This window comes from Syngnathus floridae, chromosome 4 (assembly GCF_059516105.1).
Source record: "Syngnathus floridae isolate MCC-2025c chromosome 4, RoL_Sflo_1.0, whole genome shotgun sequence".
NCBI classification, from domain to species: domain Eukaryota; kingdom Metazoa; phylum Chordata; class Actinopteri; order Syngnathiformes; family Syngnathidae; genus Syngnathus; species Syngnathus floridae.
The window spans coordinates 16131482-16143924 of record NC_142416.1 but is presented as its reverse complement, the minus strand read 5'-3'; the positions used below and the strand labels follow the sequence as shown (position 1 = coordinate 16143924).

At 41.1% G+C, this 12443-nt stretch overlaps 1 protein-coding gene across 6 annotated transcripts in view; it reads right to left on the bottom strand.

Moving 5' to 3' along the window:
- LOC148399448 (microtubule-associated serine/threonine-protein kinase 1-like) overlaps positions 1-12443 on the bottom strand; it is a 36591-nt gene that overhangs the window by 9262 nt on the left and 14886 nt on the right. For 3 of the 6 annotated variants that reach the window (XM_088372743.1, XM_088372744.1, XM_088372746.1), the window contains 13 exons: positions 9164-9252; positions 8532-8607; positions 8219-8291; positions 6558-6718; positions 5169-5244; positions 4765-4974; positions 4589-4690; positions 2922-3054; positions 1862-1929; positions 1497-1573; positions 1135-1343; positions 744-882; positions 15-147 (listed from right to left, as the gene is read on the bottom strand). In XM_088372743.1, coding sequence (XP_088228869.1) covers positions 15-147; positions 744-882; positions 1135-1343; positions 1497-1573; positions 1862-1929; positions 2922-3054; positions 4589-4690; positions 4765-4974; positions 5169-5244; positions 6558-6718; positions 8219-8291; positions 8532-8607; positions 9164-9252 — 1546 coding nt within the window. Of the gene's footprint in view, positions 1-14; positions 148-743; positions 883-1134; positions 1344-1496; positions 1574-1861; positions 1930-2921; positions 3055-4588; positions 4691-4764; positions 4975-5168; positions 5245-6557; positions 6719-8218; positions 8292-8380; positions 8501-8531; positions 8608-9163; positions 9253-12443 lie in introns of those variants that run through there. The other 3 variants (XM_088372747.1, XM_088372749.1, XM_088372748.1) reach the window with 3 other exon arrangements.

Here is a 12443-nt window from a genome sequence, read left to right as displayed (position 1 = left end):
CTGGAGAAAAGTACCTGCTTATCCAGGAACTCTCTGGCGTCTTTCTCAATGTGTCCTTCGTATAGATTGGTGGTGAGGCTCATCAGGCCCATTTTGGACAAGCCAAAGTCGGTCAGCTTGATGTGGCCCATGGAGGTGATTAATAGACTGAAATAGGAGAGACAAAAGCTTGTGTCAAAAATTCATTGGGCCTTTGTTACTACTAAGAATTCCTTTCTGCTGTTTGCTAGTTTCCAGGAAATACAAACTGCTTATAAATATTGGCAGAACTGTACAATACAGAAGCCATGGAGGATTTTTCATCATTGTTAATCGTCCTCTGACAACTGATGGTAGCAGGTGGATTGCGGCTGATCCAAATTGAATCATTTGGCCTTGGCAGAGGTTTGCCATTCGGGTTTGTCGAGTATCCAGTTTTGTCCAATTGCTGCTATTTGGGGGGGTCTTTTCTGCCAGGTGAAGGTCTTTTCAGCCGTTTAAAATTAGAATGTAGATACTTGAACCCATTGTGCTACTTTGTCAATTGGATTGCATCTCAAATGGCCTCACTGAAGGACCAGTACATTTCCATGTTTATTAAGTCACAACCCGATTTAACAGAAGCACTTTAAAAAAATATGAAATGTTAAAATATATTTTTTTCAGAGCACAATATATGTAAAAGTGAATATATATATATTTTTTCAAGTATCACAAACCATAATTCTGCTTCACTATTAATAAAATAAACATTGTTTACTGACTTGTCTGGCTTCAGGTCTCTGTGAACGATGCCATAGTTGTGCAAGTACTCGAGGGCCAAAACGGTTTCAGCAAAGTACATCCTGGCCAGCTCCAATGGAAGAGCACCAATGTTCTTCAACAAGGTGGCACAGTCACCACCTGCACGAATATGGAATAACACCGTGCAATGCGTGATTGCTCAATTTGAGACTTCAAACACCTGAGAAGTAAACTATTTGAAACTGAGGATGTGACATGCATGGAAATAATTGTACTGTATGTGTGGTATAGATGTCAGAAAACAGATGATGACGACTAATTACTGTCATATGAAAAGCACGTGAGTCCCAAATTCATTTTTTATAAGCTGAGTAGTATTAGGGAAACAAAATGGCCGCCTCTTAATCTTACCCTCAACGTACTCCAGCACCATGCACAAGTGTCTGCGCGTTTCAAAGGAACAAAACATGGAAACAACGAAGGGGTTCTCCGCAAAGGTGAGAATGTCTCTCTCCACAAAGGCTTGCTGGATCTGGTTCCTCAAGATCAGATTCTGCTTGTTGATTTTCTTCATGGCAAAGCGCTGTCGGGTCTCCCGGTGGCGCACCAGGTACACGGCCCTGGAAAGACCATACCGATACCAAGTCCCGATACAACTAGCAATTTTTTATACATACCCCTCCAAAAAAAATTGAAATCAAGAGCTACATTTTTAACATAGCAATGTTCCTTAAAATTCACAGCCCAAATGTGAATTGTTAAATATTCTTTACCCGTAAGCGCCATTGCTGATTAGTTTGATGCTTTGAAAGTCTTCCTCACTTGGTGGCTTGATGGCTCTCCCCTTACCCTGGCAACAGAGACAAGACATCATGCACTTAAAAAGGCAAATCAATACATTTTTGTTTTTACCTTTATCACTGCTGACTTGGAATGTGCAGAAATTAATTTCCACATTTGTAGATGAAGAATCCAAATAACAGATTTCAGATTTTTTTTCATCATCATCCTCAACATAATGCAAATGCAGTCTTCATTTTTTATTTTTTTTATTGAGGTGGTATCTGGCCTACGAATTAATTATTAGTTTGTTTTTTTTTCCTTCCTGCGTGTTACTATATTTCATTTTGTAGGCTACCTCTGTTGAGTCATCGGTCTCTGGCGTGTGTGGTCCTTCGCTGTCGTAGCTGTCGAGACTCACGATATCTGAAGGACAAACACAATCGTTAACGAGCCAACCGAGCTTCAAAACAAAAAACGATGCTTATTTTAGCTACGGCGTCTCGCGTCACAACGCAGACGTGGTGGACACAAAGTGATTCCATTTCACTACAGCCAAACATGTCACATAGGGAAACGCAGCATCAAGAAGAACGCTCCTATTAAATTTCTCACAATTCCTCCCACTCGTCTTATTCCCTGCCAGCATAAAGCTGCTAATTTCCACTCTTCTTGTACCGCATGTCCCGTGCGTGACAGCTGCTGGAGCACAATGATTATTATTTAAATGCTTCGTTAGAGCGTCGAAAAACAAGAAGGATGCTACAAAGCACTGAACGGAACAGAGGACCATCAATTGTGGCAATTTGAGTTTGATGCGGCGCAAGCAGCCTTCTATTGTGTGCCAAGAAAAACAAAGTGGGAGCAGCGATGTGGTTGAAGAACGCGCCCACGTGTGAAGCTGCAAAAACTGTTTTATCTTGAGCGAAATTGATCAGAAAGAAGCCAAATGTTTCTCGTGGGGGTCATTCCAGGCCATTTAGTTTTGGTTTAGACCCATCTGACAGGTGCTAATTAAAGGTTTGGAGGCGGTGATGGTGTCGTTACAGTCGCGATGATTAATTAGAGAGGCTGATGCTGCCACCGGTGCGCCGCTTCCGGCGCCGTCGATTCCAGATGTCACGTCGTGTCTCATCGAAAATATCTCATTAATACGACATCAGACAATAGCTTGGACGCATACGTGGGAGGTAAAATGCAATGCAGTTGTAAACGCTGTCTTCGAGGTGTTGTAGTGATTCATAATAACAATGTGTCGGGTCAGTGAGAAACAAAGGCACGGCTGGTTAAGTGTGAGGTGGTGTGGCTGCAGAAAACAGATGAATGGAAATATTGAGGTCAGGCCTAAAATCCCAAAAAAGATGGAGTTTATATTTATATTTTGGACCTGGCCAAAATTTTGTTTTCCTCCCGCTCACCTTCCAGGGGGTCCCTGGTGAGCCCAAGTTGGCTGATGATGTATCGAGGGATGTCCGCCTTCATCAACTGGCCCTCCTTGGCGTGATCCTCGGCTGCCTCCAACAGATGGTAGAACTCTTCCGGATTAAACTCCTATTACGTGGGCACACAGATTTAACAGGCATGAAAATGTGGCAGAAAGCCTGGCGCTAATCAAACGGATGCACAGAAATAAAAATAATAAGTTCAAGTGTTAAAAGTCTACCTTGCTACCTTGTGAGTGTGTGTTCAGGCCCAAATAATGTTTTGTGACACATTGATATAAGTGTGAAAGACAATTTACACTTGGCCCAAGTGTTAATATCCCCATAAAGATTGCAAAAAAACATTACAATGAAATATACAAATACTAACAGACAGGAAACAGAATTGATATTTACCGAATTCACGCCTTGAGTCATCTTAATTTACATAACTTCATTTTTTATTTTTGGTAATGTCCAAAGAATGTTTATATTCGTGCAACGTAAGAAGCAATTTCAGAAGTGCCACACAAATTATAGTCATAACATGAAAAAACAACAGCACACCATTGTACAACAGCCACATTTAAATTACTTTTCCAAAGTAGCCCTTTTTCCTGTTTTGGGGTCCTCTGGGATCACATTGTGATTTTGATTACAAGGCAGAGCCGGGGGGCTGCTGGGATCATTTCCTCCCGTGTCAGACACACCCCCACACTCACTTCTTCTTGGCCAAAAAGAAAAAAAAAACAGCGATAAAGGATTAACCTCTTCCTCTCTTTGATAGCTCTCGCTTCAATGATCATATTTTTGCTGCTAACAGGCTCTTGACTAGCTGACATTTCCACAATAGAAGACCTCAGCGTTACAATTTGGTCACAATGTCTTATTCTTGCCAAGCTAAAGGGCCATGACAACAAAAAAGAATTCCATTCGCATCTTGTCTGACCCCATCGACCCCCTTCTCGACGGTCGTCTTGGCAACGGAATGATGAGCTAAATGTAGGTGGAGCGTCGCCAGCGACAAATGTGCGAGGTTATCCGGCAGTTCAGCGTCGCATTGACTGTATGCAACATGCCAAGGTCACCACCTGATTATATTAAAGCTGTCTTGTTTTAAAAAAAAAAAAAAAAAAAGAAAAAAAAAAAAAGCATCTTACACCTAAGGCCTCTGAAAAATTGGATTGGAAATGACAATTGCAAAAATCAAAACTTACAAATAAGCTTTGTAACCCTCTTTTTTTCCAGCATGACTTTCCTGAGACATTAAAATTGTTTTTTCCTTCACGGATAACGTGAACGTGCTTCCTCAGGAAAAAGGTGATTTGAAAATTCCACTCATATTCTCAATGTTTTATTGGACACCCCTAGGTTATATTTCTATATTATCACCGAGCATATGCTTATTACTTCAAAAAATACATTTTGCAGAACGGTTTGGGTACTGAGGAGCACGTTTGTACACACTCCAGGTGAGAAAACCAAGAAGCATATTGATTTAGTTCAGTCTATAAATACCACTGACTCTCTAACTAGCAACCTTGTGGCTACCTGATGTGATACGCCGATATTCATTACTTCAAGACTCTCCCACTTCCAATTGATTATTGACCGAAGTATTCTAGGTAACTCGGGGTGAAGGGGGGAAAAAAAAAAAGTCTCACCAAGCACTCCAGCAACCTGGCCGGCCGCGATATGATGATAAAGAGCTTTTTGACCAGCTCGATGACGAAGGTGAGCTCCGAACTCTCTGAGCGCTCGTACGCCTGAAGGCAATTAGAAATAAGTTAAATAAAGTTAATCGATTTAATCAATGTAGCTGAGAAGCTTTGATACTCACATCATTCATGAGTTTCTCCAAGTTTTCCTGAAGTTCACAGAAGTAAACACTTGTAATGAGGCCCTCTCGCGATTTGGTCAGGCAGTCTCGAGACAGCTCGGCTATCTGGTGATGGATGAAGCTGAGGACGCCGTCGGCCAGAGGCAGAACGCTCTCTGGGGAGTAGTTGTGGATGAACTCTGATAACCTCTCCTCCATCTGAGCTGTGGCCTAACGGAGGACAACGCACCGATTAGTCATCTATTATTGCTAACTTAGACGGGTGATCACTGTCTGTCACCAAATTGTCAGGTGGGGCGGTGCATTATCATGACACAGTGAATTTGTTTCACAAAAAGGAAGTAAGGACTCACTGGATTTAAAAAAAATAATAATTCTACGCCACATCACAGCTCGTGTCTGACCTTGGGGAAGCGTTCCTTGTACACATGGTTCATCATCACTATTTCATTGTCGTAGCAGGATGGCGAGCGCCCCGGGCTGAGGAGAGACAAAGGCGCGGAAATCTAAGACACATCATCGCCCGATGAGGAAAATCAAAGAGCGAGTAAAATATGCAAGCAAAAGTGAATTGTTTTTTCCCCCCACGGCTTTTCGACATTCTGCCCACATATTATAATAATTTGCGACAGTCTCTTTAATGAATGGAGACTTTTTCCATAAAACACTCTCCTCCATCCTTGGAGAGACACTAAAAAGGGATTGAAAATATAATATAATCCCGCTACAATGGCACATAGGATGATGAAAAGATGTCTTGTGGGCAAACACACGAGAGACAAACCTCACAGGCTGACGTGACGTGAATAGTAACAATGAGGCATGTCAAGGTACGCAATAGGGGGGCGCTGTGGAAAAGCCGCATATTATCTAGGACGGGGATCTTATGAGCGGATTAATTCGACAGCCGAGGGACGATAAGTAGTCATGCGTGGTGTGTTGTTTGGGGATCCAGAGAGGATGCTGGGATGTGCACCTTGTCACCCTGGAAAGAAAGGAGGCGCTGTTCTCTGGAGGCACCCGAAAACCACAGGGGGCAAAGATACACACATTAGAAGAGGGATAAGATATTCTTTACGATTATGTGTCAGGAATAGGTCTAGAAGCTTTTTGGGCTTCTTGACAGCACCCGCAGAGTGTGTACTTGCACCCAACACTGTTGCAATAAAGTTTTTAGCTTTTACTGTTACTCACAAATGTTTTGAAATATATAGAGTTTCTATTTCACGACGCTACAGGGTAGTAAAAATGACTCAGCGGGCAGCTAACCAGACAGGAAATTGGTGGCTCCAAAGTTATATTTTTCTGTGGCGCATATTTATCTGTATTTATTGGCTTATGCACACAAGGTAGTCAAATTTTAATGTAGCCTGCCATGCATTTGCTATGTGATGCTTGCAAAACCATCAGGATCAATTTGAGTGAATTGGTAAGGACACATTGACATTCTGCAGTAATTTAACCTCCCTGATTATTAAACTTTAATTAATCCCAAATTACAGTCTGCCAGTCAGAGCTGGCACCATGACAGCAGTGCATCTAATGTAGCTAACGTAATGAGATGCAAAGTGTTGATATATTATCACACATCCCCTCTCTGTTATTGGAATTTAATTTTTTTTGCCATTACGATCATCGATGAGCACCACCGAATCCATCGGATCTGTTTGCTGGGGAAAAAATATGTTTTAACGACTGACACCGAAAGGTGTGGAGTGGAATATCATGCTTCATCTTTTTTTTTTTTTTTTTATAAAAGAAACATTTAGTTTTTTCCTCAACGAAGGTCTCACCTGAGGCTCCGAGAGCGAGGACGGACGTGCGGCGAGCGGCGGCCCCCGTCGTCGTCCGTGATGCTCTCCGTGCTGCCAAAGTGCTTGGACAGGAAGTGCAGCTCGTCCATGGTGGGCTGGAAGGGGAGCTGGTGCAGACGTTCCTGGGACGAACTGGATGACTGAAAAGGAACCAGCAGCAGGCAGAAGAGAGAGAATAATCTTGTTTTTATCTTGGATTTTCTTTCCTCCTTTGATGCCTGTGAAGCAGCTAATAATTTGATATGAACGAGGGAGACGAGAAGCGAGGAGGAGGAAAGGCAAGTACACAGTGTACCGTCATGTGAGTGGGTGCGAAAAGACATGAACAACGTAAGGAAGCAAAGAACAGAGGAAATATCAAGACAGACACAATGGTAGCGGAACAAAAGGTTAAACGGCAAGGAATGAAACAGTCTCGCCGAATAAAAGTGGCCTGCTGCCTTTGGCGGCTTTTTTTTTTGCTAGCTCAGCGGGGAAAACGGCAGCCTGGATCAATAGCAGACTGAATGAACGCACCTCCCAATGCTTGGCATTGACCACACAATCATTTCTGCTGGAAGAAAAGTGCTTGCAGCCATTTGGAAGCTGAAGAATGGAATAATGACCAGGAAGGCAGGAAGTCCAGTCAAAGAAATATGGTAGAGCTTCCCCATGGACATATAGAGCAAAACGCCACAGGATTGAAGAAAAAAAATCCATCTCGTACAGTCCACCATTTTTTTCGTCAACATTCGCACATCGATGAAGCTACCATGATTTAATATTAATATATATCGAATATACAGCAGAGCATTTTACCGAGTACGCTGAAACGTGACGGGTTCTTATTTATGCTATCCGCCGCGGCTTCCCGTTTCTGAGAATTTGATGAATTTGACCTATGAATTCTTTCATCTGCTCTGATCAACATGCAGCGCTGAGACTGCAGCTAACCAGGCGAGTAATGGCTCCAACGGGTAAGAAGGAATGGAGAGGAACATGTGGAGACTGCACGACGAGGGAAAGTGGACCTACGGTGTCGTCGTGGTAGTTCAGACTGTGTTGCTAATAATTAAAAAAATGTCAACAGTGGATTTTTAGTGAACCCACGTAAAGCAATTGAAGACATTCCTGCCTAAATGATCTTGTAATCACCTCTGTGCCACCCACCCCTTCCTCATTAACTATCCACGCCAGAGGGAACACATAGCGAGGTGTGCGGAAATTTATTGGAACACGTTGTGACTGCGAGGCACAATTCATTTCAATTATCTCTGCTCTACTTTTTTTTTCGTGTTTTTTTTTCCAAGTGACGGTGCGCAGACAAATCAGGTCAATCATTTCTTGGCAACCGATGAGGTATTTTTAAGTTTTGCGCGTCTGTGTTTTTTTTTTTTTTAGTGCCGCTCGGATGCTCGTGCGGCGTGAAATCTTTTCAAAGCGTGAAAAAAAAAAAAACTTCAGAGCATGATTATATGACCAGTGCAACAATAATTGATTCCATGCATGAAAATGTATACACACAAACATCTATGAAGGAGACAAATATTCACACACAAGACACACAATAGATGATGAAAACAAAATTATTTTGGCTGTCCTGCCTGCTTCACCTGATTTTAAACATAAATATCAAAAATGCTCTTTTCACCCACTCTTACCGTTGAACTGGGAGTATTGGTGCCATATCCAGAGGAAGGAAGCGAAGCCAGGGACCATCGACGACCATCAGGCCTGAAGGAGACAAAGAACAAGAAGCGGCAAAAATCACAACATGGGCTGGAAGGGAATTTTTGTTATCAGTTTAAGCAGCATAACAGGACACACACACGCGTGCTCGTCGCTCACTCGATAAAAGACCTGCCCCCATTTTGAGCGTGATTATTATCACCTCCTGTTTCACTGCGCATGAGAAATTAATCCCATCAACAATTTCACAGTTAGCCCTTCACAATAAAAAAAAGGGATGCGAACCTTCTTGAAGAAGCGAAAGAAAAGTGGGCGGGACCACTTGGTGAGAAGTTGCGTGGGCTGTCCAATGGGCTGCTTCCTAGAGACACACAGAAAGGAGGATTTGATTTCTGGAAGGGGAGAACAACCAAATCATGCAAGACATGTCCACATGACGAAGAACCTCATTTGAGGGCAATTTAGTATTTCAGGGATTGACTCAACCTAACTTTTTGTTACTTTGTACTAAGTTTGAGTCACCCTGCAGCACTCGAGGGAGCTGTCTGACACGCTCTTGTCAAATTTAAAAGCCTTATTCCAAGTGCATGAAACAATCAAGGTTCATATCGAGTTGAAGCTGAGTGAAAAAAAATATTTCGAACACAGGGACAGATTTCGTGACAAATCCAACTGTTCTTCATTTAAGAGTCAAGTTTGAATTTGTTTTATGGACAACCCAATCAATGACACTAAGAAGCTCTTGTCTCACAAAACAATATTTTTCTTAGAAGCTAGTTTACGAATCACATTAAATGTTAGTCGTGAAGAATTTCAAATATCAAATAAGATACACTGGGCAAAAATCAATGTGATGGCTGGCAATAAAAAAAATAGCATCACTGTCTTTGCCCGACTGTATCATTTTCCATACTGACCGATGTGTCCAGGCAGTGGGGAGTGAGGCCTGGGCAGGGTGGGAGACGTACTGGTCAGGATGAGGCTTTTCCGGTTACTTGTTCTGCAACTGGAACAAAAACACAATCAATCAATGAATTAGCATGAGGATAAACATAGCATGATGTTATTGATAAATGAAACCACATTTGATCTGCTTTTACATCATATTGGCAAAACCTAATGTGTGTGATAATCCAAGTCAAACTGATATAAAACAAACCCTAAATTATTATAATCCTTTTTGTACTGACAATTTTATTGATTAATCAATTGAGGCCCGTTGACCTTTGCCCTCGTCGTGTTTAATAAATGTGATAAACACTTTCTGCAGCTTCTTGCACAAGTGCCTTACGCAATTGTTGTCATGTGCTTGGGGGCTCTATAACCACATGAAACAGCGAACGTAACTTTTAAGTATGACTTAATATTTGTTCGGTGACTCAACTCAAACGGAATATTGCTTCAGCCTGCTCCATATCTATTTGGGATGTGCAATAAACATTTCTTGATACATCTCCAAGAAGACACAAAGTCTGTATTGTTGTAATCTATCCTTCAATGCCTGAAAGCCCCCTCTTATCTCTCCTACTTTCCAAGTCTTGTTTGCTGTAGAAACATCAAAACCTCAATTTTATGGACGGCAGTACACCTCCGTGGTTCTGGCCAAGGGAGCACATGTTCAGACTTGTCGAATGGAGGAGTGGCGTCTTGAAATATTTAGGGGAAATGCATTAGCTCTAGAAGGGGAGCTGGATGAGCCTTCTGTGGTTCAAGTGGAGGGGGAGGGCGGAGGGATTTCACAAAGACAAAAAAAAACATGAGGCAACTTGCCGTCATGGCAAACACGCAAGTATTTTTCATTCCACTTCATATTTCACCTTGGTATCTCATACATGCACATTTACATTTATTGACATTGAAAGGCTGAATCAGTGCAGTGCACACTCGTCGGGCTTGTTGTGTCTTTATTGCTGATTCATCAATCATCTTGTCTCCAGGAGAACCACACAGGAATCAACAAGTAGCTGTGACTCATCAAGTCAAAGTCTTAATGTTTAGAGTTATTTTTGTCCAACTATATCTTGAGTAATGTCAACATTATGACGTGGATGCCAGGCAAGAATTTTCAAAATGTGTTATGTGCCAGGGGGTGTTAACATTCACTCTGGTGTTTTTTTTTTTTTTCTTCACATGTTGTCACATTGAGATGTTTTTTTTTTGGGGTGGTTTTTACAATCACAGTAGCAAACATCTTAGCTGGTTCACCCAGACTATTAATATTGAAAGCAGCCAGTGCAAAATAACCAAGTGACATTGTTTTAACTATAGATTAGATTACTTCCGAGTCTTGCCCTTAACGACAAGATTAATTGAAAGCACCCCGATGAAGGTGACACAAAAGCAGCTTTGTGTGACTGCGTGTTAAAAGGTTTATAACAAACAATTCATTTAATAGGCAAAGCCAAGAAGACAAAAGTCAGTCGCCAGCCCGGTTTAACAATGTGGAGAAATCCTTGCACGTACAAAACGTAAAAAAACACTTAGTGTGCTTCAATTAAAACAAAAGACCTTTACATTATTCAAACGAATTCAGATCCAATTAGATTAATCAAGAAACACATTTTCTTTACGTGCAACTAATTAACCGAGACGGAAGATGAGGAACAATGCCGGAGGGAGGAGGCAACATTTTTTTTACGTCCTTGCCCAAAATATGAGCTCATCCTACTGTGACAACACTGCAAATGTGCTGGGACAACAAAGTCTGCGTGTGTTTGCTTTATGCGGTTGCCGATTGTATAATCAATCATAATCCATTGTGTAATCCATCATGTGGGTTTAGTGTGTTTGCGTGACAGAGGACTAGCGCTGTGGCCACCAGGGCTGTCAGGTAGATGAAGTACGATTGATGGTGGCCAGCTTCCCGTGCGGCCATTGTAGTGAGTGCCACCGAGTCGGCATTACAGCGTGTCAGACTTGAAAACCGCTTCCTTATGTGAACAAATCATACAATTAGATTTAAAAAAAAAAAGATGATATTATTAGATTGCTAGGAATACAAATGCTCATGATCCAAAGCATACCACATCATGTCTCAAACATGGCGGAAACAGTGTTATGGCAGTGGCCTGTATTCAATTTGGTAAATTGGTATGTATGAGAGGATGAGAATAAGCAACTGCGAATGTAACTAATAAGGAATCTGAGTCAAGCAACTGGAAATCAATAATAAGAGTTGGGATGAATAAAAAAATTCAATAATAAAAGAGTTGGTATAAGTAAAATATTACATGACAAAACAATTACATGACGAATTAGTCATCCAATAATAAAGCCGAAGAGCTTACAACAAAAGAAACTTGTAAATGTGGAAGTAAAATAAACAAGTAAGGTAATGAAGTGTTTAAATTACATGTGAGAAACAAAAAAACATGTATATGGTGATTTTGTCATAAGGGTGAATAAGTGAATAAACAATAACAGGTGCAGCACAAAGCAAACAATTACTGTATTTTAATGGTTTCATTATTTTAAAATGTCATTTATACAAAAGTAATGCAGACATATGGAGCAATATTATGATTTATATGTACTAGATAATTTGAATGATTATAGCTTACAGCAAATGAAAAGCCCAAAGTCACTCACTCAAAATATTTCTCAATGCGCTTAATGAATCCATGTAAAGAGTTTTGCATATTCAAAGCGAACTATTATAAATGAATGTTTCTATTATGTTCTAATTTCCTGAGAGACACAAGTTCATTTGAGAGAATGACTAACAGTCATTAAATCAGCCGAAGACAAAAATAAATGAACGAGTCAGTTGCTTAAAAAAAAATAACAGCCCTGATCATGTGACCGCTAAACAAAAATAAAATCCATTCATTAAACTGGAGATGCAGTATTAAGGGACATGAATATAAATTAATGTTGTTTTTTTAACACTTATGTCAAGTCATGACAGAAAAAGCAAAAGTGACACAAACTAAACAGGCAATGATGTAATGGCCTTAATTGTGACTCACGGCCGACAGTGGTCAAGTTAATGCTCCGGGTAACGTGCGCTAGGAAGGTCAACGATTAAGTCTGCGGTAATGATTCGTGCAGAAACACTGACGACCAATTATCCCCCCTGCGGGCATTGAGCTGGCACAGGGCCACCGGTGTCTTCAAAAGACGTGACCGTGAATATAAAATGGGAGGTGGGAACAATAACACTCATTTTAACTGTGTGATACTGACCCAAAAGAATAA